General features: G+C 54.1%; 4 protein-coding genes across 4 annotated transcripts in view; 2 read left to right on the top strand and 2 right to left on the bottom strand.

The window, feature by feature from the left end:
• The window catches only part of LOC137463965 (zinc finger protein 208-like), a 1,270,300-nt gene that overhangs the window by 264,634 nt on the left and 980,343 nt on the right, over positions 1–25,323 (top strand). The gene's annotated exons all lie outside the window — the stretch shown is intronic.
• Positions 1–25,323, bottom strand: part of LOC137463966 (zinc finger protein 271-like) — a 1,077,684-nt gene that overhangs the window by 273,076 nt on the left and 779,285 nt on the right. The window lies entirely within an intron of this gene.
• LOC137463993 (olfactory receptor 14J1-like) lies at positions 69–16,246 on the bottom strand. Its single transcript, XM_068175328.1, has 3 exons — positions 16,070–16,246; positions 7,525–8,382; positions 69–143 (listed from the first exon to the last, which is right to left on the bottom strand). Exons 1-3 carry the CDS (start codon positions 16,244–16,246, stop codon positions 69–71), a joined length of 1,110 nt encoding a protein of 369 aa, XP_068031429.1.
• Positions 19,743–21,894, top strand: LOC137463992 (serine/threonine-protein kinase pim-1-like). Its single transcript, XM_068175327.1, has 5 exons — positions 19,743–20,282; positions 20,368–20,418; positions 20,648–21,017; positions 21,240–21,416; positions 21,701–21,894. The coding sequence occupies exons 1-5, from the start codon at positions 19,743–19,745 to the stop codon at positions 21,838–21,840; spliced, it is 1,278 nt and encodes a 425-aa protein (XP_068031428.1). The 3' UTR covers positions 21,841–21,894.

The following is a 25,323-nucleotide window of genomic DNA, read 5'->3' as shown; positions in this document are numbered from 1 at the left end:
GGGCTGCAGCTTTAACAATTCAGCTCCCTCACAACTCACCAATTGCTACAGTCCAACTGCACACCGTGTCAAGTTTCATTGCCTGTCACTGCTGGAGTGAATCTGGCATTGGCAAGAAACTGTTGCAATGGTCTGAGTCCTTGCTGAAATGGACAACAGCACACCAGACAAGAAACCCACATTACCACCCATCGTCAGGCAGAGAAGATACACCATGTCCTGGAAAGAGGGAAGAAAGATAGACAACATTGCTGGTGGGAAACTATTTTTGGATGGCCACACAGAGCAACTGGAATTTTGAATTTAATGTTGCATCCAATTGTAGTTTTGCTAGTTTTGTCTTTATTCTGTTTACTGTTTATAATAATACTGCATATCCTGTCAGAAGATAAACCAAATTATATCCATCCAACATGTAAACCACACACAATGAACTCAGTACATGAAATGTTATATAATTGCATTATTTCTGAACCATAAATGAGAAAACTTATCAATTAATTTCACCCTTACCTCTAATCTGCAAAATGCCAAATATTTATGACAAAGACACAAGAGATAGCTGAATTACCATTCAAGGAGTTGGTAAATTGTATTAAATGTAGCCACAGGGTAATGGGACTCAGAGCTGGGCACAGGATATGAGGTGTGGCCTCCCCAGTGCCCAGCAGAGAGGGACAATCAGAGCCCGGTCCTGCTGCCCACACTATTGCTGGCACAGACAACCAGGATGCCCCTGGCATATTCCTGACCAGAATCCCTCCCGCCCCACCCAGCTCCCAATCCCTGCAATAAAGAATGGACATTTTCCTTGGCCCTACTTTGTTATTAATCTTTTTTAAAAATTCACTTTTTAGAGTCTTCCACAGAAGCCACCAGAATAAGTCCAAATGGGGCTTCTGCCTTCCTGATGATCTTTCTCCAGGAAGTTGGGGCCAAGTGCTGGGACCCACAGTGGGCTGGGTGGGAAAAGCACTTTGGCACTTTTGCACAGAGCTTCCTTGGGGATGTTGAGGGGAGGAACAAAGGTGGGACAAGAGAGAGCTGCAGATCATTGAGAGAGGAACAAGGGTAGGCAAAGTCAAGGGGCAAAGGCATTAAGAAGGCCTTTGTGTCCAGGGGCATCTGCATGGAAACCACCAGGCCTCTGGCAGAAAGGCGGCCATGCCCACCAGGCCTTTGTGACCCGCGGTGACATCGTGCCCCGAGGCCATTGTGACGCATGCGCATGTCATGACCCTGCTGCCCCACCACCCATGCCAACAGCAAGGCAGCCTGGTCAGGGAGAGCGGGCTGAGGAAGGATGACAGCGTTGCCTTTTGGTCTGCACAGATGTTGACTTTAGGTGTGGGCTGCTTTCACAGCATCACAGAATGACTGGGTTGGAAGAGACCTGCAAGATCATCAAGTCTAACCCATGCCCTAAACACCTTAACTTACCCATGGCACCAAGTGCCATATCCAGTCTTTTTGTGAACATTCCCAGAGATGGTGACTCCCCCACCTCCCCAGGCAGGCCATTCCAATATTTAATCAGTCTTTTTGTGAAAAACTTCTTCCTAGTATCCAACCTATATTTCCCCTGACACAGCTTGAGACTGTGTCCTCACGTTCTGACATTTGTTGCCTGGAGAAAGAGACGAACCCCACCTGACTACAACCACCTTTCAGGAAGTTGTAGAGCGTGATAAGGTCAACTCTAAGTCTCCTTTTCTCCAGGCTAAGCAACCCCAGCTCCCTCAGTTGTTCCTCACAGGATTTGTGTTCCAAGCCCCTCACCAGCCTTGTCGCTCTTCTCTCGAGCATCTCAACGTCCTTCCCAAACAGAGGGGCCAGAACTGGACACAGCACTCGAGGAACGGTGCCACTACAGGGGAAGAATGCCAAGTACACCAGTGCTGAGTAGAGGGGAAGAATCACTGCCCTGCTCCTGCTGGCCACACCATTCCTGATCCAGCCCAGGAGCCATTGGCCTTCTTGGCCACCTGGGCACACTGCTGGCTCATGTCAAGCCTGCTGTCGACCAGTGCCCCCAGGTCCCTTTCTGCCTGGGCACTGTCCCGCCACGCCGAACCCAGACTATAGCAATGCAGGGGGTTATTGTGGCCAAAATGCAGGACTGGGCACTTGGACTGATTGAACTTCATCCTTTTGGACTCTGCCCATCCATCCAACCATTCCAGGTGTCCCTGCAGAGCCCTCCTGCCTTCCAACAGATGGACACATGCTCCCAGCTTTGTGTCATCTGCAGATTTACTAATGAAAGCCTCAATCCCCTCATCCATGTGGTCAATAAAACTATTGAACAGAGCTGGCCCAGCACAGAGCCCTGAGGGACAGCACTGGTGACTGTCCCCAGCTGGATGCAGCACCGCTCACCACCACTCTCTGGGCCGGCCATCCAGCCAGTTCTGAACCCAGCACAGAGTACTCCTGTCCCAGCCGTGGGCTGCAGCTTTTCCAGGAGTGTGCTGTGGGAGACAGTGTCAAAGGCCTTGCTGGAGTCCAAATAGACACATCCACAGCCTGTCCTGCATCCACCAGGAGGGTCACCTGGTCATGAAAGGAGACCAGGTTGGTCAAACACGACCTAGCCCTCCTAAACCCCTGCTGGCTGGGTCTGACACCCTGGCCATCCTGGAAGTGCTGTGTGATGGCACTCAGTGTGAACTGTTCCATGACCTTACCGGGTACTGAGCTCAGGCTGACTGGGCTGGAATTATCAGGATCCTCCTTCCCACCCTTTTTCTGAATGGGTGTCACACTGGGCAGCTTCCAGTCATCTGGGACCTCACCAGTGAGCCAGGACTGCTGGTAAATGGTGGAGAGCGGCTTCAAAAGCTCATCTGCCAGCTCCCTCATCACCCTGGGGTGGATCCCATCTGGTCCCATGGATTTATGAACATCCAAGCAGCTCAGCAGGTCTCTGATGGCCTCCTCTTGGATAATGGCTGCACCATTCTGCTCCCTGACACCATCAACCAGCCCAGGAGGACAGTTGTCCTGAAGACAAATCGTCTTCTCACTAAAAACTGAGGCAAAAAATGGCGTTAAGCACCTCTGCCTTCTCCTCATCTGCAGTTATTAAATTCTCTTCCACATCTAATCAAGAACAGTGGTTGGTCTTACCCTTCCTTTTACCATTGATATATTTGTAAAAACATTTTTATTATTCTTTACAAAAGCTGCCATTTTAAGTTCAAACTGATCTTTGACTTCCCTAATTGCTTTCCTACATGCCCTAGCAAGCACCTTAAATACTTCCTGAGAGACCTGACCCTCCTTCCAAAGACAATACATCCTCTTTTTTTCCTACGTTCCTTCAAAACCTCCTTTCCCATCCAGACTGGACGTTTGCCTTGTCAACTCGTCTTTCAGCACGCAGGGAAAGTCTGTTCCTGTGCCCTCAAGATCTCTGTTTTTAAGCTTCCCACCTTTCCTGAACTCCTTTGTTTTTTAGGGCTGCTTCCCAAGGAACTCTCTGAATAAGTCTCCTAAGTAGGCCAAAGTCTGCCCTCTTGAAGTCCAATGTAAAAATCTCATTATTGTTCCTCCTGACTTCACCAAATATTGAGAATTCTATAATTTCATGATCACTGTGCCCCAAGCAGCCTCAAACCAGCATATGTCTCACCAGCCCATCTCTATTTACAAACAACAGATCCAACATAGTCCCTCTCCTGGTGCGCTCACTCACCAGCTGCGACAAAATATTGTCCTCCACAAACTCTAAAAATTTCCAAGACTTCCTCTTTTCAGCTGTATTGAGTTCCCAGCAGATGTCCAGCAGGTTGAAGTCGCCTACAAGAACAAGGGCTGATGATCCAGAAACATTCTCTAGCTGCTTATAGAATGAGTTGTCCATCTCTTCTTCCCAGTTGGGTGGCTGATACCAGACTCCCAGTAGGATGTCAGCCTTGTTGGCCTTCCCCCTAAGTCTTACCCATAGAAATTCAGCTCCATCTTCATAAGTTTCAATACTGATGGTGTCAAAAGCCTCCCTAATGTAAAGGGCCACCCCTCCACCTCTTCTCCCTTTCCTGTCTCTCCTGAAGAGCTTGCAGCCATCCAGTGCAGCGCTCCAGCCATGTGAGTCGTCCCACCCTGTTTCTGTGATGGCAATTACATCACAGCTCTGCTGCTGCACCATGGCCTCCAGCTCTTCTTGTTTGTTACCCATGCTGTGTGCATTGGTGTACGTGCACCTCAGCTGGGCTGCTGATTTCACCCCTAACTCAGGCTTACCACCCACGAGCCTGCTTCCAGACAACCCAGCTACATCTCCCTCTCCCTTCAGACCTAGTTTAAACCCCTCTCAACAAGTTCTGCCAGTTCATGAGCTAAAATTCTTCTGCTCTTCACAGAAAGATGGAGCCCGTCTGGTCCAAGCAGGTCAGGTGCTGTAAAAGTTGCCCCATGATTAAAGAATCCCAAATTTTTTGTCGATGACAACAACCCTTGAGCCACTCGTTGATAATGTGAGCTCTCCCATTGCTTTCACTGTTTTTCTCAGACTCCAGAGGGACTGAGGAGAAGACTGTGCCCCTGTCCTATTAACCACCTGACCCAATGCCCTAAAGTCCCTTTTAATTGCCCTGACACTCCTCTTCTCAGTCTCATCACTGCCATCCTGGGGTATCAGCAGTGGGTAATAATCAGAGGGCTGAATCAGCCCAGGCAGTGTGTCAGTGATATCCCGTACCCAGGGATATCACTGACACACCCCAGGGAGGCAGCAGACCTCTCTGTGGGGTGGGTCTGGTCGACATATGGGGCCCTCTGTTCCCCTCAGGTGGGAGACACCCACCACGATTACCCTTCTTTCCTTCTTGATGTTAGAGGTGCTGATCTGTCTCACAGATGAATCATAATTGGGAGGCTCACTGGGCAGATAATTTTCTTCTAAACCACCTGGCTGACTCTCCAGATCCAGGGCATCATACCGAATCTGAAGTGGCACCTGGTTTGGGGGAGGGGGTTGGGAGGAATTTTTATTATTACCTCCTCGAGTAGGTACCCACTCCCACTCCCCTTCATCAGCCAGGTGTCCTTCTATAGCCTGACAGTGGGAGGTGTGGGAGACAGCAGGAACCAAGGAGAGCATTGCTGCACTGCCAGACCTCATGGAACCAAGGATCCATTGTGACACTGCAGGGCCCTGGGCACCACGGTGCCATTGTGACACTGCAGGGCCCAAGGATCCAAGGGACTTTGTGACACCAGAGGGACATTGTGACACTGGGAGGCCTCATGGAATCATGGAGACCATTGGGACACTCTGGGGCCTCATGGAACCGTGGTGACACCAAGTTGTCTGGGGGTGTTGATCTGCTGGAAGGCAGGAGGGCTCTGCAGAGGGACCTGGCCAGGCTGGATCCAGGGCCCAAATCCAACAAAATGAGGTTTAACAAGTCCATGTGCTGGATCCTGCACTTTGGAAATAACAACCCCTGCAGCGCTACAGGCTGGGGAAGGAGTGGCTGGACAGCAGCCAGGCAGAAAGGGACCTGCAGGGACTGATGGACAGCAGGCTGGACATGAGCCAGCAGCGTGCCCAGGTGGCCAAGAAGGCCAATGGCTTCTGGCCTGGATCAGGAATGGTGTGGCAAGCAGGAGCAGGGCAGTGGTTTTTCCCTTGTGCTCAGCACTGGTTGGGCAGCACCTCGAGTGCTGCGCCCAGTTCTGGGCCCCCCAATTTAGGAAGGACATGGAGGGGCTGGAGCATGTCCAGAGAAGGGCAACAAGGCTGGTGAGGTGTCTGGAGCACAAGTCCTCTGAGGAGCGGCTGAGGGAGCTGGGGTTGTTGATCCTGGAGAAGGGGAGGCTCACGGGAGACAAGGCGGGGTCAGGGCACAGGTTGGACTTGATGATCTCCAAGGTCTTTTCCAGCCTTGCTGATTCTGGGATTCTCTGAAACCACCCTTGGAGCAGTTGCAGGAGGAGCCCTGGGCCTCCTCTTCAGAAGCTCCAGCAGCCCAGGTCCCTCAGCTTCTCCTCACAGCCCCAAAGCCCATCCTGTCAGTCCTGCAGAGCCTCTGCAGCCCCTCCTCACTGCCCAGAACAGGGAGCCCCACAGCCAGACACAGCAGCCCAGATGTGCCCACCTGGCCTGGGGTGCCTCTGGCAAGGGAGTAGCACGAGGCACTGCAGGAGCCTGCAGACAATTCCTGCAGCACTTGTGGGATGATCCCGCTCCCCAAGGGACGTTCCCATGGTGCCAAGTCAGGAACTGGGATGGGGAGTGGGGCCAGAGAGGAAAGGGCAAACAGGGATGGGCTGTGTGCAGGGGAGGGAACAGGGCTGGGCAATGGAAAGAAATATGTACAAGGGAAGTAAAAAGAAAGCAAAGGAGAAGCCAAGGAAATGCTCAGGGCAGTCTGGGGGTGGCTGCCAGGCAGCCCTGGCTCTGAGCAACAGCGTCTGCAGTGGGACAGGAAACTCCCAGCTGATGGGAACAAACTTTGTGGCTGGCTGCAGAGGCCAGGACAAAGCTGAGTGGTTTCCCTGGCGTCCCCCAGCCCTTCCTGGCCCCAGGGGCTGATGGCATTTGTGCTCCCTCAGGTTCATGTCCCCACAGCAGCACCATGGGGGTGCTCCCGCCTGCTGTGTGCAATGCAAACAGGGGCTCCTGAGCCAGCGCTGCCGTGGCTGTGCCTGCAAGGATGCGGCACCTGTGTGAGCTGGGGGAGAGGCCCGGGCTGCAGAGGGGGGATGTTGTTGGCAGCTCCATGAGGACGCTCTGGGACGCTGCCCTGGGCTGTCCAGCGCACTGGGGATGGATCAGCCCCTGCTCTGCAGCTCCTTCCCGTCTCCCCCAGGGCCCTTGCAGAGCACCAGCCATGCTGTTTGCCCCCAGCCTGCCCACGGCCAGCCTGGGGCTGCTCACGGGGGTTTTCTGTGCTGAGCACTGGCCTGGCCGTGTCCTTGAGAGAGCCTGGGCAAGGAGCCTGGAGCCCCCAGGCCCTGGCCTGAGGCGTCAGCGCTGCCCCAGCAGTGCCCATGGGCTGTCCCTGCTGCAGCCCCGGCACTGCCACCCCCAGGACTGTGCCCGGCCCCGAGAGCACTCAGGCCCTGCAGCAACACCAGGGCCACCAGGGCAGCGGGGCAGGGCCACGGGAGCAGCACTGGCAACACCAAGTGCTGCTGCTGCTGGGCACAGCTGCTGTGCCAGCACTGATCTGCCCCAGCTCTGCACACAGACATTGCTGCTGCAGCTCCAGAGAAGGCAACAAAAGGGCATCTCTGCAGAAAACTGTGCTGGGAGATCCTTCAGTTCCTTTAAAGCCACCAAGAGTGCAGCCCCTCATTGACACAGTCTGTGGCAAGAGGGAATATGGAAAGAAACAAAACGAGGTATGGCACAAATTATGGCATTTCTTTGTGGATAATATTGAAAAAGTAAAAGAAATCCCATAACCGAACCAACAAGAAGTATCAAAGATGACTTTTATTACAAGTGATTTGCGGAAATTGGCCAGCAGTTTAATGTTTCCCAAACCATCCAGTCATCAGTGTCCACACTGCAGCTTTGAGCTCCTGGTTCCTCAGGCTGTAGATGAGGGGGTTCAGGGCTGGAGGCACCACCGAGTACAGAACTGACAGGGCCAGATCCAGGGATGGGGACGAGATGGAGGGCGGCTTCACGTAGGCAAACACTGCAGTGCTGATAAACAGAGAGACCACGGCCAGGTGAGGGAGGCAGGTGGAAAAGGCTTTGTGCCGTCCCTGCTCAGAGGGGATCCTCAGCACGGCCCTGAAGATCTGCACATAGGAGAAAACAATGAACACAAAACAGCCAAATGCCAAACAGGCACTAACAGCAAGAAGCCCAAGTTCCCTGAGGTAGGATTTGGAGCAGGAGAGCTTGAGGATCTGGGGGATTTCACAGAAGAACTGGCCCAGGGCATTGCCATGGCACAGGGGCAGGGAAAATGTATTGGCCGTGTGCAGCAGAGCACTGAGAAAGGCACTGGCCCAGGCAGCTGCTGCCATGTGGGCACAAGCTCTGCTGCCCAGGAGGGTCCCGTAGTGCAGGGGTTTGCAGATGGACACGTAGCGGTCGTAGCACATGATGGTCAGGAGATAAAACTCTGCTGAGATAAAAAAAACAAAAAAAAAGAGCTGAGCAGCACATCCTGTGTAGGAGATGGTGCTGGTGTCCCAGAGGGAATTGTGCATGGCTTTGGGGACAGTGGTGCAGATGGAGCCCAGGTCGCTGAGGGCCAGGTTGAGCAGGAAGAAGAACATGGGCGTGTGCAGGCGGTGGCCGCAGGCTACGGCGCTGATGATGAGGCCGTTGCCCAGGAGGGCAGCCAGGGAGATGCCCAGGAAGAGGCAGAAGTGCAGGAGCTGCAGCTGCCGCGTGTCTGCCAGTGCCAGCAGGAGGAAGTGGCTGATGGAGCTGCTGTTGGACATTGGCTGTGGCTGCACATGGGGACCTGTTCATGGAGAAAGGACAGTGAAGAGATAGAGGAGATACCTGTAACCAAAACCAAAGCCATTTCCCATACACCCTCCTCTGTAACACACACGGACACTCTTCTGTGTTTAAGAATTTAGAGGTTTTCATTTTAAGCTCCCCCCATGTCTCTCCTGCTATTCTTGGATGTCAGAAACACTCAACATTCCTGCCTCCCTCTGGTAGAACAGAGTTCCCTGAGGGAAGATTATGAGTGGAGACTGAGGGGAGATGGTCTGTCACTTCATACTCTTTGGAGTTTCTCTGGGCTTTCACTTTTTCAAATGACGGATGTTCACACTCTCATGTTTCTTTTAAAAACGCTATGGTGCTACTGAGACAGATGGATCCACCACAGCCCTGTTCCACATTTGTAACTGAGAGATGCTCTAGGACAGGTTTGCACCCTGGATTGAAGCTCCCAGCTTGGACTGGAATCTCAGGGAGACTTCCAAGTGTCCTTCTGATGGCACTGGATGAAGGGAGATGCAGCTCCTTCCCTGGCTGCACTGACAGCATTGCCCAGAGCCGGGCACTGGGGACAGCTGTGTCACCCTGAGCCAGCTGTGCCCCCTCCCAGAGGCCCCAGTGCCGGGCAGCTGCTCCCAGCCCTGTGCTCTGCAGAGGGAACTGGGCCCGGGGCTGCAGAGCTGCCCCACGGCTCTGCTGCAGCTCTGCCTGCACAGGAGGGGCTGCACGCCTTGGAGCCCCGGCCCTGAGGGCAGAGGCTTGGCTGGGGGGACAGGAGGGAGGGGCTGCACTGGAGGGGATCCTCTGGACATCTCTAAACTCTCCCTGCCACAGCATTTCTGGGTTTTGCTTTCTCTCCTTCCCTGATCTTCTCTCTGCTTCCTGGGGATTTTCCTCCTGCAGGTGTTTCCCTGTGCCTGATCTCTCCCTGCCAGCACTCACAGACCCCAAATCTCTGTGCACTCTCCTTGGCCTGACAGGACCCTGCTTGTTTGCAGGGCACTGGCTGGGGGCAGGTTCTGTTTGCAGCTTGGAGAAAGGACAGCTCAGACTGAGCCCGATGGCTCCAGCAGAGGTGATGCTGGTGCTGTCCATGGGCAGAGTGGCTGAAAGCACATTAGGGATCTTCTGTGAACCTCTTGATCACTAAAAGTAACAATTCAGATGTCTCAGGTGTCTCAGGTGCTTGTCAAAGTTCATAATCAACCCTTAATAACTATTCCTCCCTCCCTGCCATTCTCCAATAGCAGGAAACTGAATAAAAATTCTTAGGAAATGTCCTAATTTTTATCAAAATCCTTGTTTTGGAAACATTCTATGACCAATCAGGACCCCTCAGCATGTCAGAGCTTCATGAGCATTTCACCTCCCATGTGCCAGAAATACTCAGTTGTACTCACAGGGTCTGTGGGCATTGGGATGTTCCAGCTGTAGGAGATCACTCCAGGAGCTGCAGCTGCATTGTCCTGCAGCCAGAGGTTCCTGTGCCAAGGGCTGCCAGTGATTCTGCCCCAGGCACTTCTCAGCACCTGCCCAGCCCTGACTGATGGAAGCTCTCTGTGCCTCTGTGCTGTGCCCGGGCTGGCTGCAGGCAGTGCCCCAGCCCTGCTGGGCTGGGAGAAGAGCTGCTCATCCAGAGAAATGTGCTTTTGAAGCTCTCCTTGGTTACCAGGATCACCCTCTGTGCCAGGAGCCCGGCCCAGCTCAGCAGCACAGACACAGCACAAGGACTTTAATGACCCTCTGGGGCTTTGTGCTCAGGCCCTCAACATCAGGCCCTGAGAGGGAGCTGCAGAAACCTCTCCAGAGCTCCAAGTCAGAATCCAGCTCCAAAGTTTCTTTGACTTTTAATGGGTCCCACTGAGGGACACGACTGAGAAAGTGTCCCCAGGCAGAGCAGAGAACTGGAGGCACTGATGACAGGTGGGGACAAAGAGAAGCCAAGTCTTGGTGCCCTGGGGCACAGCAGGGTCTGTGCCACCAAGGGCTGTCAGGAGACACCTTGTCCTGATGCACTGGGGCCTCCTGGCACAGCCCCAGCCAGGCTGGGCACTGTCAGCCCCTTGTCCTGCCCTCAGCATCCCCCCCTAGCCCACATCCCAGTGGCCTCAAGGATCTGCTGGAAGGAGTCCCTGGGGAGCCTTGCTCAGGAATGGCCCTGGGGGCTCCTTCATGCTTCCAGGGACTGCAGGTTTTTCAAAGCACTTTGGCTTTGGCTTTTGCCTTGGAGTCTCTGAGAGGTTTGTGCAATCATGGCCCCAATTATCTGCTTTAACGAGTCCCCTGAGAGCTTTGTACTGACACTCAGTGGGGCTCATTAATGCTTTGAGATACTCAAGGAGTTTAAGGTACTTTGGATTGTCCTTTCCACAATGAGAGGTTGTTGTGCTATTTTGAGTCTCCGAGAGGTTTTTGTGCCATCCTGGCCTCCAGTTCTCTACCCCAAGGAGTCCATGAGGAGCCTGTGTTGGGGATGGACCTCAGTGGCATCCATTAATATCTTGAGAAACTTGGGGTTTTTCCTCTGACTTGGACTCCTGGAAAGGTTTGTGCAATCTCCTCTCAGGCCCTGAGGTTCCAGGGCTCAGCTCCAAATGCACCACGGGGCTCATTTGGATCAAGCAAGTCCTAACAAACCATGGCTCTGCCTTGATTTCCCTCTTGTCTGGGGCAGTTCATCAGGAAGTTTCTGTAGTGGTTTTGGTTCACCAATTTGAGTTTTCTCAGCTAATGCATCAATTAGTGTGGTGGGTTCAGTGTTGGCTAATTACCGGGGCACTCACTAGAATATACTTTCTCATTTCCTGCTCTGAGATAGGATTAGGAGAAAGGCAAAGTGGGCTCAAAACTTTAAAAGGGTATAAAGAAAAGTTTATTAACAGTAACTAAAAGAAAGAGTAATAAGAATCAGAGGAAAACTTTCAGAACACTTCCCCTCTCCATAGACCCTGACAATGAAGAGAGAAAAAACATAAAATTTCAGTCAGTATACCACCGCTAGAATAGTCTTTCTTCACTTAGGGAGAGAAGTTCCTCTTGTAAATGTTATGGAGACTTCTTCACAAGACCACAGTTGTCTCATGACTTTTCATTTACACGAATAGCAGCTGCCTGGAAAAACCTGGAATCGTGAAGTCCCTCTCATTTTTTCACAGCCTTTCCACAGCTATGTTTATGGGCCATACCAACCTATGGGGTATAAATTTAAAGATGTGGTGTTTAAGAGGAAAGGTTCTCTTCATCTATTTCTGAAATCATCGTCATCTGTGGAAACAGAGGTCTTCTTCTCTCCCTGAGGGCATAGGGTCTCATCACTCTGCTCTCTTTCATTGTTCAAACTTCTCATGGGATCACAGCTACTTCAACATTTCCTTACATTAGCATGGAGGCCTTTGCTGAACAAGTCATCTCCCCACACTTTTCAATGTGTTATAGGGAAAAAGAGAGTCTGATGTATCAATTACATCCTTCTCCATAGCTTTACCAGAGGATTTCAGCCCCAAGATCAAGGCATCTCCTCATCCCTCCCATCTGGGCCTCAACTTCCTCTTCACTGACCTCGGTGTCTTCATGTTGCTCCTGTGTGTGCCTGCACTTTGTCCTTTTCTCTCACTCGAGGGAGGATGGAAGCACTGGAAGAGTCAATATCTCAGCCGGGGTCTGCAGATGGTTCCGTGACCCCGGCCGGGCTCGGTACTTGCGGCCGGAGCTGTTTTACCGTGGAGGTTTCTGCAGCGGCTGCGCTGGGGCTGTGTCAGGCTGGGCCGCGCTGGGGCAGGACCAGGATCTCAGCAGCCAGGCCAGAGCACAGCAGCAGCACGGCCGGGGCCCATGGCTTCTCCTCCCCTGCCCGCTGGTTGCGGGCGAACCCCAAGGGCGGCAGAACCTTGGCCGAGCCGGCCCGGCCCGGGGCTGCTCCTGGGGCCCGGCGGATCCTGGCTGGGCCCGGGCTTGCGGCGGGGCAGGGCTCGGTAGCGGCCAGATGTCAGCAACCGCAGCCACGGCCCAGCCCGGCCTCGGCCCCGCGGCCTCCCCTGCCCTGCCCGGCAGCCGATGGGGCCTGGCGGCTCCCTGGGAAGGGGCCCGGCCCTACGGCAGGAGCCGCCCGGCCTGGCCTGGCTGAAACGGGGGCTGGGCTGGCCTGGTCACCTCTTTGCTGGCCAGAAGGGAAAGAGACCCAGCCAGGCTTTCTCATCTTTAACTTGTGTCTTGACAGAGGCGTGTGCAGTTTCCTTAGTGGTTTAACAGATTGTCAGCTCTCAAAGCTAATTACTGATTGGTTTTTTGTCAGACACCGAGGAAACTGCTAGCAGCTTCTCTCAGGACATCACTTCCGTGATGCAAAACCACCACAACAGCACAGAGCACAGAGCTCCTTTGCCTATATGTACTGGTCATGTGCACACGGTCTCAAAATCCCAACTTGGGAGATCTCTGGGCACTCTCCAGGGTGTTTTCAAATGAAAACATTCAGCTCATAGTCTAAGAAAATCACCAGAGCATAGAGCTAGCCTGACCTGTCTGTCCTGGCTACTTTTGTCTGGGAACAATCCTTGGATATACACAATTTGGGAGGCCAAAGTCTAATTTTTGCCATGGTCTTTGGCAAGAAGGCTGTTTTTTATCCATAGGAAGGAAGGAACAGAGCCCCTCTGTTTCAGAGGCAGATGAGAGGTGACCACTGGAGGCCAAGGCCAGCCAGAGCTGGCAGGTTTTTCTGAGAGATACCTTTGCATAGAGGAAATTTTTTAGGGAGCTTACCAATTTTGGCAATGGGCATCTGAAAAGAGGGACAGTTCTTTGCCTTAGGAAGGAAAGCATGGAGCTCCAGTGCTCCAGGAGCTTATGAGAGGCAGCTCTTGGCATTCCAAGATCAGCCAGACCTGTCAGGTGGCCCCTGGGAGGCCACGCCAGCCAGACCTGTTCCATGTTCCCTCGGTTTCATGAGGCCCCACAGTATCCCAATGGTCCCTTGCTTCCATGAGGCCCTGAGGTGTCACAATGCCCCCTTGGTGACACGAGGCCCTGAAGGGTCAGAATGGCCTCCATGGTTCCATCAGGCCCCACAGAGTCATAATGGTCTCTGGGTCCATGAAGCCCCGCTGTGTCACCATGGCCCCTTGGTTCCATGGGCTCCAGTGGTGCCACAATGATCCCCTTGCTTCCATGAGGTCCCCACCGTGTCACAGTGATCTCCATGGGAAGGAAAGAACTGAGCCCCAGTGTGGCAGGGGCAGCCACCAGAGGCCAAGGCCAGCCAGAATGGATGGTACTGGCAGATTTTGGCTGGGAGCAACTCTTGGATATAGGGAATTTGGGAGGTGGAACCCCAATTTTGGCCATTTCTGCATAGATAAGAAGGACAGTTCTTTTCCACAGGAAGGAAAACACAGAGCCCAAGTGTTTCAAAGGCAGAAGAGGAGAGAGGTGGCTCCTGGGAGGCCAAACCAGCCAGACCTGTGTGTCCTGGCAGCTTTTGTCATGAAGGGATCCTTGTATATATGAAATTTGGGAGGAGGAATCTCAATTGTGACCATGGACACCTTGAGAACAAGGACGGCTCTTTTCCATAGGAAGGAAAGCATTGGGCCCCAGTGTTTTGAGGCAGGTGAGAGGCAGCTCCCTAGAGGCCAAGGGCAGCCAAACCTTTAAGTCCTGGCTGCTTTCACTGGGGAGCAATCCTTGGATGTACGGAGTTTTGGAGGTGGAATCCCAGTTTTGGCCATGGGCGCCTGGTCAGGATGGATGGCTTTTTCCTATAGGAAAGAAAAGCACAAAATGCAAGTGTTCTGGAAGAAGATGAGAGGTGGCCACCCTTAGGCCAAGCCAGCCAGACCTGTCTGTCCTGGCACCTTTTGTCTAGGGGCTATCCTTGGACACAGGGCATTTTGGAAGTGGAATCTCAATTTTGGCCGTGGGTGCCTGGACAGGAAGAAGAGTTCTTTTCATTAGCAAGGAAATCACAGAGCCCCAGTGTTTCAGAGGCACATGAGTGCCAGCCCTCAGGAAGCCAAGGCCAGCTGGACTTGTCTCCCCTGGCAGCTTTTGTCTGGGAGCTATCATTGGATACAGGGAATTCTGGAGGCAGATCCCCAGTTTTGGCCATGGGTGCCTAGTTGAGATGGATGTTCTTTTCCCATAAGAAAGAAAAGTACATGGTCCCAGTGTCTCAAAGGCAGATGAGAGGTGGCCCCTGGGTGGCCAAGGCAGCCAGACCTGTCTTTCCTGGCAGATTTCATCTGGGAACAATCTTTGCATATAAAGAGATTTGGAGAAAGAATCCCGGTTTTGGCCCTGGGTCCCTGGAGGAGAAGGACAGTTCTCTCCCAAAGGAAGGAAAGCCACGAGCCCCAGTGCTTCAGGGCAGGTGAGAAGCAGCCCTTGACATGCCAAGGTGACCTAGTTTAGGGCAAATTTGGGAGAAAAACTCCAGGAGGAGCCCCCAAAAACCCCAAAAGCGAACCCTCCCACGGCCCCTCCCCTACCTGGTTCGGAAAGAATTTCCTTGGAGAGAAGTGGAAACAAACCCTGTTTTTTTAACGAGCAAAACACTCCCCAATAAAAAAATCAACTGATTAATAAGCAAAAGCAAAAGCAAGGGAAAACCAAAAGCAAGCAAGCCAGCAAGCAAGCAAGGAAACCTAGCCTCTCCTATACACAAACCATGGGGGAGGTGAGCTGGCTGATAACAAGACAAAACAAACCTTCACTTTCAGAGTCAGTCCTCAAGACATAAAACATAATATCAGGTACAAACAGAACACACGATTGGGGATGCAAGCACCATAACGTCACCCAAGGACATTCCACCCCATATCTTCAAATCATCAACATACTACCAAACGTCATGTAAAAACTTCATCAGGTAAAAACTTCCATCTTTCACTTACTCATCCTTCCATCTCACTTGCTCAAAACTTCAACACTTACACATTTCCTTCTATCTCTCTTGCTCAAACCTTAGATACTTAAATATTTCCTTCTGTCTCATGTCGGTGTGGTTTAATGTACAGACAATGGCAGTAACATCCAGCCAACAGTGATATTTGCATATGAGTCTCACCCCACAATCAGATCTCCCTGAGGTACACATCGTGTTCTTCCATATTTCTGCATTATTCACCATGTACAACCTGGTCCCTGAGAAAAGACAATCCCACCAGTGGGTTTGTCTGTACTCGAGGCAGAATTGATTCACACTGTCTTCCTTAACAAACCTCTGATATGTGCCACTGGGACTTTATCTCCGTCTGCTATATACATGGACTCAGACTGGGCAGGACCTGCTACATTGGCGGAACCTCAGGTGTTAACTAACCAGGTGGCCTTTGCTAAATGCTGCTCCCAGTTCTTGAAAGATCCCCCACCCAATGCTTTCAAGGTGGTTTTTAACAGTCCATTGTACCTCTCCACTTTGCCTGCAGCTGGTGCATAGTAGGGGATATGGTGCACCCACTCAATGCCATGTTCCCTAGCCCAGGTGTTGATAAGGCTGCTCTTGAAATGAGTCTCTTTGTCAGACTCAATCCTATCAGGGGTACCATGCCTCCAAAGGACCTGCTTTCCAAGGCCCAGGATGGTGCTCCGGGAAGTGGTGTGAGGCACAGGGGAGGTCTCCAACCATCCCGTGGTGGCTTCTACCATTGTGAGCACGTAGCGCTTGCCTTGGCGTGTCTGGGGCAGTGTGATGTAGTCAATCTGCCAGGCCTCCTCATACTTGGACCACCGCCCACCATGCCATAGGGCCTTCACCCACTTGGCCTGCTTGATCTCAGCACACATCTCACAGTCATGGATAACCTGAGAAATACTGTCCATGGTTAAATCCACCCCTCGGTCTCATGCCCACTTGTGGGTGGCATCTCTGCCCTGATGGCCTGAGGCATCATGGGCCCATCATGCTAGGAACAACTCCCCCTTATCCAAGTCTATCTTTGACACCGCTATCATTGCAGCCTGATCTACCTGCTCCTTGTTTCAGTGTTCCTCATTAGCCCGACTCTTGGGGACATGGGCATCTACATGACAGACTTTCACACACACATTTTCTACCCAAGAGGCAATGTCTTTCCACACATCAGTAGCCCAGATTGGTTTTCCTCTATGCTGCCAGTTGGCCTTTTTCCACCTTTCCAGCCAGCCCCACAGAGCATTGGCTGCCATCCAAGAATCCATATAAAGGTCGAGCTTTGGTCACTTCTCTCTCTCAGCAATGTCCAAAGCCAGCTGAACGGCCTTGAGTTCAGCAAGTTGACTTGATCCACCTTCTCCTTCAGTAGCTTGTGCTACGTGTTGTGTGGGGCTCCATACGGCTGCTTTCCACTTCCAGTTCATCCCTACGATGCCACAGGAACCGTCAGTGAAAACAGCGTATCGAGTTTCCTCTGCTGGTAGTCGGTTGCATGGTGCACCTTCTTTAGCCCTTGTCACTTGTTCCTGCTGCTCTCCGTCAGTGAGACCAAAGTTCTCACCAGCAGCCAGTTTGTAATTATCTCCAAAATCCCAGGGCGATTCAGGTTTCCAATCCGGGTGTGCTGCATGATGAGAGTAATCCATTTGCTCCATGTGGCAGCAGTGTCATGGAGGGCAGTGGGAACCTTTCCTTTAAACATCCACCCCAGTGCCGTCAGTCAGGGTGCCAGGAGGAGTTGTGTTTCTGTGGCAATCACCTCGGAGGCAGCTTGAACTCCTTCATGGGCAGCCAAGATTTCATTCTCTGTGGGAGTGCATTTGGTTTCAGACCCTCTGTAATTTCAGCTGCAGAATCCCAGTGGTCGGCCTCGAGTCTCCCCAGGCACCTTCTGCCAAAGGCTCCAGGACAAGCCGTTGTTCCCAGCTGCAGAGTAGAGCACATTCTTCATCTCTGGTCCCATCCTGAGTGGGCCAAGGGCAACTGCCTGAGCAATCTCCTGCTTGATCTGGGCGAAAGCTTGTTGGTGTTCAGGGCCCCAGAGGAAATCGTTCTTCTTGTAGGTGACCAGGTAGGGAGGGCTCACAATCTGGCTGTACTCGGGAATGTTCTGGAGGAAGTCTATGCCCAGAATACCCAGGGCCTCTGGGCTGGTCACAACAGGATGTTTCTGCCACTCCTTCCCAGTCAGGCTCACCTCGGCTCCCAACAGGGTCAATTGCTGTGATCCCCCCGTCACCCCAGCAATGGAAACAGGTTCTGCCCCCACATGTCCCGATGGTATCAGGGGACACTGCGCTCCAGTATCAACTAAGGTGTCGCATTTTTGTGGTTCTGATGTGCCCGGCCATCGGATCTACACTGACCAAAGATCCGGTTTTCCCATGCCTCTCCCTGGCTCGAGGCAGGGCCCCTCTAGCTCTGGTTATCCTTTCTTCCCTGAGCATTCATACTAGAGGTACCTTCAAGGGGATCTGACAGATCATACCCGGCAGCTCGGTCACTGGAGGCTGAGTCTACCTTCACCTTACTGTAATCCTCTCGGCTAGTGTTTCCCTCCTTGAGTTGACACACCCATGCTGCCAGGACAGAAGTGAGTTGATGTACTTCAGACCTGATTAGCAAAAAAAATTTGATAATCAGAATGCCTTGGCAAGAACAAACAGAGCTTTGAAGACTGCAAGAAGACTGAATCAAGAAAGAAGATTGAATCAACTTCTATTAACAAGAGATGCTGCAAAATGGATGTTCGTTTGTGATGATTAACCCAATTATTGTAGAAAAAATTACTAGTCTTCCTAGAATTTGTATAAGCATATGTAGTCCATGTGAAAAACACGTTCACTCTCCTGTCAAAATGTAAAAAGTTTAATAAAAGACAATAGGAGACAAGGACCATGGAGCAAAGGTTATTTATGGCTGGGTGCATCTTGGCACTCAGCCTAGACCACCCTGTTACCTTCAGGGATCCCCCTTAAATACCTTTTCCCTTACACCAGCCTTCTGCATATTCATAGCCCCTTATGCATACCCATCAACGAGTTTACATTTTCCAACAAATATTTTACATGGCCCCTCTTTGGGTCTGCCTTTTCAGAGCATGCGTGTTCCTTGGCTGGGGTTTGGCTCCTTCTCTTTATCCCTTCCAGTTCGGGCCTTGATCCGCACTGCCTTCAGACGGTGAGTGCTGATCGTTGGCAGATCTGTACAGGTGTGCTCATCCTGTGTTCATTGGATGTTATCCCATCCAAGCAGGCATTTTAACACAAGCATACTTCCATCAGCTATTGCACTACTGTGTCTAAGCCTAATTAACAACAAAATTAAAAACTATATATTTGGAACAAAGTTACTTTAACATCACATATATAAAATCCATTTTAATATTTGCAAAAACCCAATATTATAATATATATCTAGAACACTTCTCTCCTGCAAGTAAGGGCTGACACAGCTTGGCTTCTTCAGCCTGGGCAAGAGACTTAGACTTGACCCAACTGTGGCCTTCCAGTACCTGAGGGCAAGCTACAAGAAAGATGGACAGGGACTTTGTACAAGGGCAGGCAAGGACAGGACAAGGGAGAATGGATCCAGGTGGAAAGAGAGTCGGTTTAGGTAAGGAATTCAGAAAAAATTCTCTCCTGGAACAGGTTGCCCAGAGCAGGTGTGGCTGTCCCGTCCCTGACAGTGTTCAAGGCCAGGCTGCATGGAGCTCTAGACAAGCTGGGCTAGTGCAAGGGGTCCCCAGCCACAGCAGGGGGGTTGCAGCCGTGTGATTTTTCAGATCCTTTCCAAACCAAACCATGCCACGACTCCATGATTCTGGGATACTTCCCCTCCTCATCCTCTGGCAGAAAAAGGATCTTGGCCCCAAGCTCCACATTGCAGACCATGTCTTTTGGCAGCCTGCAACTGTCTCAACAGAGGATGAAAAGAGATGACATTACTGATACGATTTCCCTTTTCTACTTGAAAATTAAATGCTCCACTCCTGTCCACTCTCGCAAAAGTGTCTGAAGAGGCAATTCTTCCCCATGAAATGCTTCGTCTCAGCCAAAGAAGAAAGAAGCCACAAGCCAACACGCTTCTTTATTGCTACATTGTTTGATTTGGTTACTTCTCGAATAGGAATTACTTTGGGGTTTTATTTGTTAGTTTCTCTCTTTCGTTCCTCGGGGCGCGCGGCGGCTCCTCCGTTGGGTTCACGGAGGCAACGGAGGAACGTTCGCGAGCTCCGGCGGTTCCGCAGCAGCAGCAGCAGCAGCAGCAGCAGCAGCAGCAGCAGCGCTTCTCTCGATCGGTTTTCCGCTCGACTTTCCACTCGCTCCCCATCCCCTTCTCCCTCTCACACTCACTCTATTCCCGTCCCGTCCCGTCCGTGTTCTGCCTCTCCCAGCCCGGCTCATGCCGCGTCCCGCAAGGCGCCGCTCGGCGGGGCCGCCCCGTGCCCGCCCCTGCCCGTCCCGCCGTGGAGCCGCCTCGGCCGGGCTCTCTCCATACTGGCTGTGGCACTTCTGGAAGTGCCTCTTGCTCTGGTGCTGGCGGAGCAGCGCGGTCTTTTGGCTCCACCTGGCGCGGGCTCTGGGCTGGCCCTGGCTGGGGCCCCGGCCCCGAACCAAGCCCCTCCCGCGGTTCCGCCCGCAGCCGCCCCGCTGCCGCCCCGCGCCCGCCCCGGCCCCGACAGCATCGCAGGCAGCTTCCCCGCTCCGAGCTCCGCCGCTGCTCGGCTTAGCCGCCGGCCCCGAGCCGCCGCAGCCCGGGGCGGCTCGGCAAGCAGCAGCGCGCCGGGCGGTCGGGTTCCCGGGGCAGAAGAGCGGGAGCGCGGTGCCGCCCGCACGGGCGGAGAAGCCTGCCCTGGAGCAGCTCTACCGGGAGGGCCCGCTGCTGGGGAGCGGCGGCTGCGGCAGCGTTTACTCCGGGACCCGGCTCGCCGACGGCGCCCCGGTAAGAGACGGGGCCGGAGCGGAGGGGGCGGCGGGCGGCGAGCGGCGGGCAGGGAGCTCAGCCCGGCGCTCGCCTTGGCTTGCAGGTGGCCATCAAGCGAGTGCGCCGCGATGGCATCTCGGAGTGGGCGCGGCTGGTGAGTGAGCGGGGCCAGCGGGAGAAGCCGGCGGGGCGTGCCGGGCGGGGCTGAGGCGAAGCCCGGCAGGGTGGCAGCCGGAACGCTGCGAGGGCAGCGAGCGGGGAGTGAGCGGGGGCCGCGCAGCGTCCCGGACCGGGCAATGGCCAGCGGCGCTGGGGCCGGGCAGGTGGTGCCCAAGGTGCGGCGCAGCATCGGCCCCGCTGAGGGCATCGCGGTCCCCCCGCAGCACAACGGCGCCCTTGTGCCCATGGAGCTGGTGCTGCTGTGGATGGTGTCGTGCCCTGGCTTCCGCGGCGTCGTGCGGCTCCTGGACTGGTTCGAGCTGCCCGACGGCTTCGCGCTGGTCATGGAGCGTCCGCAGCGCTGTCAGGACCTCTGGGACTTCCTGGCCGAGCAGGGGTTCCTGACGGAGCCCGTGGCGCGGGGGCTGTTCCGCCAGGTGCTGGAGGCCGTGCGGCACTGCACCAGCCGCGGCGTCCTGCACCGCGACATCAAGGCCGAGAACGTCCTCGTCGACCTGGCCACGGGCGAGGCCAAGCTCATCGACTTCAGCTGCGGCACGATCCTCCAGGACACGTTCTACACCCAGATGTCAGGTGAGCCCAAAGCCGGGGCACAACCGGGCAGCGGAGGTTCCCCCCTTTGCTGGCAGAGGGGGAAGAGGGAGGCAGGGAGGGAGGGGGAATCCTTCTTCAGCCGGCTGCAGCCAAGTTGCTTTTCGGTGGGGCAGGGGCTGGCTGTTGTGGGACAGGAGCTGGCTGGGAGGGAGGGAGGGAGGGAGCAGCATGGGCCTGATGAGCTGTGCCCTTGTCCCATAGGAACGCCGGAGTACTGCCCACCGGAGTGGATCCTCTTTGGCTGCTACCATGGCCAGCCAGCCACCATCTGGTCCCTGGGCATCCTGCTTTATGACCTGGTCTGCGGGGACCTTCCTTTCCATACAAACAGGGACATCGTCCGGGGCCAGCTCTTCTTCCCACCCCGGGTGTCTCAAGGTGAGGATGCGCCTTCAAGGCTCGGGAGGAAGAGCGGGGTTGGGAGGGGGCAGCTGGCACAGAAGCGTCCCGCTCCAGCAGCTAGTGAGGAGGTTGATCTCCTGGGTTAGCTGGAGGAGGTGGCACGTGTGCCTCTGTGCTGCTCTCCTCCGGAAGGGAGGATCGATGGGAAGCTTTTGGCTGCAGCTCCGAGCACTCCTAGTGTGGCCTGGGCACCGTGGAATGTGGGAGAGCACGGACAGGAGCCTTGTCCCGCTGAGTGGCGGTTTCTGGTTTCTCTGCAGAGTGCCAGCACCTCATCAGGTGGTGTTTATCCATGGAGCCCGCAGACAGGCCATCACTGGAAGACCTTTTTGAGCATTCTTGGCTGCAGGAGCCCTGCCTGGCCCAGGAGACAGCAGAGATCCATCCCTCTGCTCAGTAGGATCCAGGAGCCCAGCAAGTACCCGCTGCACACGTCTCGTGGCACTCCAAGAAAACCCCGGAGCATTTCCCTGTGGCTGCGGCCCGGAGGAGAGAGCGCAGCCAAGGAGATGCTTCCGCTGGTCCCCAGCGAGTTGTGGAGGGAGCGTCTCAGTGCTCCCCGTCCCATTGGAGAAGTGGTGGCAGTGCAGTGAAGGTGCCACGGACTGGAACAGGGGAAACATCCCCCTGCAGCTCAATGGCATCGAGATGAGCCCGCAAGCCGAGGCACAGCTGGCATGTTCTTCTGGAGCACCACATGGAGCTGGGAACACCATCCTCGAGCTGGCCGCTGGCGGGGCAAAGCCGAGTGGCTTTGGCTGCGGCCCCTTCCTGGAGGACACGCTCTGCGCCCCGATGAAATCAAGATGAGTCCCCAGCTGGCGCAGGGGCGGGGGGATGCTCGAGCTTCCAGGCATGGCAGGGCTCGGGCTGGCCACGCGCCGTAGGTTCCCCGCTTGGTGGCCCTGGGGAATATTAATTTTTCCCCCGGCCGCCAAGCTGCTTTTTGGTGGGAGAGGGGACGGGTGTTGTGGAAGGGGAGCCGGCTCCTGGCCTTGCTGACAGCTTCTGCCAGCCAGCCTGGCATGGGCTGGGGCGGGGGCAGCCAGCCTGACAAAGCATCCATCCATGTGGATGGGGGAAGCAGAGGGGGACGGGTTCTGAAGCCATGCCCCAGCTGATCTGCTTTTTAGGCCCTTGAGGAAGGGGTGCGTTTAAGGGCAGGAAAGGTGGGGTTTTTCCCCACCCATGGACAGGTTTAATTCTCACATGGAGTGGTCAGACCCTCCTCAGGCCCGTGAAACGGTGACAGGCTTTGTAGCTTCTTGTTTCCAGGTCTTGTTTAGAATTGATTTCATGCAATTGTTCTTTGTTTTCCCAGGAAGATTACACCTGGTGCCCGGACCGGACGGGGAAGCGCCTGCACCGTCCCTGGAGCACCTCCAGTGCCAGCGCTACCCCAGGGGCCACGGTCTGCGGGGACATCCCCTTCAAGAAGGACGAGGACCTCGTGCGGAATCGGCTCCTCTCCTGGCAGCAGGTCTCCAGAGGTGGGCACCCGGCTCCACAGCTGGGCTGGCAGAAGGGCTTCGGGCAGAGGGCAGCGGGCACACGGGCATCCTGCCCTTACAGCTGCTGAGGAGGCTGCTGTGCTGTGCTTAAGCAGAGGAGGTGGAACATGGCCTGCCACGCTGCCCTTCTCTCGAAACAGAGAATGGCTCGGGAGGTTTGGGCTCTGAGCACAGCCAGCAGCCTGGCCCGGGGCCAGGCCATGGTGGGACAGGGGGACAGGAGCCTTCTGTGACTGACCGTGGCTCTCTGGTTTCTCTCCGCAGGCTGCCAGCACCTCATGCCATGGAAACGGCTCCGCTCGGCCTGCCAGTCTTGGGAGGGCTGGAGGGCGGCGGGTGCTCATTTGCTGTCAAAAAAAAATTTTTTTTTTTTTTTGTCATCGTCACGATCACAGCATTTCTTTCATCCTTTTCCAAGGTTTTGGCCTCCCTTCCTCCAGGCTAATCTTTTTGTGTCCTTCCTCAGCCACTTGATGGCATTTGGCAGGGGGGGTTAAGCAATGTGAAAAGTTCAACAACAGCTCCTGTTGCCAACTGCAGCAGCCCCTTCAAGAGCCCTGAGCTACCAGCGAGGTCCACGTCTGCCTTGCAAAAGGGAGTGGTTTGCAGCCATGGGGTTGTCGCCCTGCTGCAAAAGCTGGGAGGAAATCAGAAGTGGCAAAATGCCAATTTGGCTCAAGCCCTGCCCAGTTTCTTCATCTTTTCCCTCTGCTCAGTGATAGGCAGGCAGGGCTGGACTCCAGCGAGGTTCAAGCTCTTGGCGCTCCCTGGCATCAAGGGGATCAAGTCAACTCTTGTATGCAGTGACTGCAATAGAGCTCCTGAAGGAAAAAAGGGAATGTCATGAGGTGGGGCCTCCTTCTTGTCCCCTTTGTCTGCCCAGGAGCCCCTTGGAAAGGGAAATGCCCACACGGGTTTATCTGACTCCTTCCCAGCCAGCCTTTCCCTCACTCCCGGGTCTCATTTGCTCCGCAGGCTTCACCAGCTCGCTCAGCTCGGAGGAGCTCTCAGAGGAGAAAACGCTGCCTGGCGTGGGGCTGTCTGATCCACTTGCGGTGTGTCTCCTCCCTCCCAAAGGTAACCCTCTCCCCCCGCCCCAACCCCCATGAGCCCTGGCTGTGAGACAGGGGGTCCAGGGGGTCGAGTGATTGGCAGATTTGAAAGATACCCCCTGCCCCCTGTGGCTATTGGTAGACCTAAGTGCCCCTTCTCCCCTGGCACCCCTCCCCCTCACCTGGTTGGTGGCTACCTGTCCCTGCCCCTCCCCTTACCCCCGGGTTAAAAGGACAATCCAGCCACGTGGCCGGGCCTTCTGTTGGAGCTGCCACCAGGTCCACAACTCTGTAGCTGAAATAAAGACTCTGGATCAAGCTCTAGCAGAAGTGCCTCCTTTCTTCACCATCGCCTGAAGCGTCTCCACTGAGGAATATCGCTCGCAGCCTCTGAGTAACCCAAGGGTGTCACTGGGGAGGAAACATCCCAGCTGCCGCCATTGGACTCAGCAGCAAGGCAAGCCCGGGCAGGTCTCTGTCGGAATATTGGGAAACCCCAATAAACTCCTACATCAACCCACTGAAATTTATATGTGGCAGAGAAACACTTTAGTGGGGTGCAGACCCCTGCCCTCCTGCCAGGTCAATAAAAGGGCTTTTGGCTGACAATGCATTTGTCTGCCGATTTCTTTGAATGAGGGAGACCCCTCAGGACTGCTGTATCCTGAGGGAACACCGTTGGCCTTGGCCTGTAGGCACCTGCACAAGCTTAAAATCAGCTGCCTCAGCTTCCAGGACCTCTCTTGGCCGGCATCCTGACGTGAAGAGATTAGGTGGGAAGAAGACAAGAAGCAAATTTTGAAGCTTTAAAGCAAACATTAGTCAGTGCAGCAGCACTGAGTCTTCCTGCCTTAGACAAACCCTTCTATCTGTTTGTGGATATAGAAAAAGAGGCAGCACATGGAGGGTTAGCCCAGGACTGGGGAGGATCTAGGAAACCAGTGGCCTGTTTATCAAAACTGCAAGACCCTGTCAGCTGGGGGTGGCCAACCTGCATTCAGGCGGTGGCAGCGAGCGCCCCACTCGTAGAAGAAAGCAAAAAATTAACCTTTGGGGGAAAACTGAAAATATATACCCCACACTCAGTAAGGAGTATCCTCAGCTAAAAGGCTGAGAAATGGCTCACTGATTCCCAAGTACTAAAATATGAAGCCATCTTAATAGATAATGGTTTAGAGCTAGTCGTGAGTAGCCAACTCAACCCTGCCCAGTTTTAGATGGAAAACCAGGTGAGGAATTAATACATAATTGCCTAGAGGTTATAAACTATCAAACTAAAGTAAGAGAGGACCTAACAGATCAACCACTCCAAGGTGGGAA

This window comes from Anomalospiza imberbis, chromosome 33 (genome assembly GCF_031753505.1).
Source record: "Anomalospiza imberbis isolate Cuckoo-Finch-1a 21T00152 chromosome 33, ASM3175350v1, whole genome shotgun sequence".
In the NCBI taxonomy this organism is placed as follows: Eukaryota; Metazoa; Chordata; class Aves; order Passeriformes; family Viduidae; genus Anomalospiza; species Anomalospiza imberbis.
This window is presented reverse-complemented; position numbering and strand designations above follow the sequence as displayed.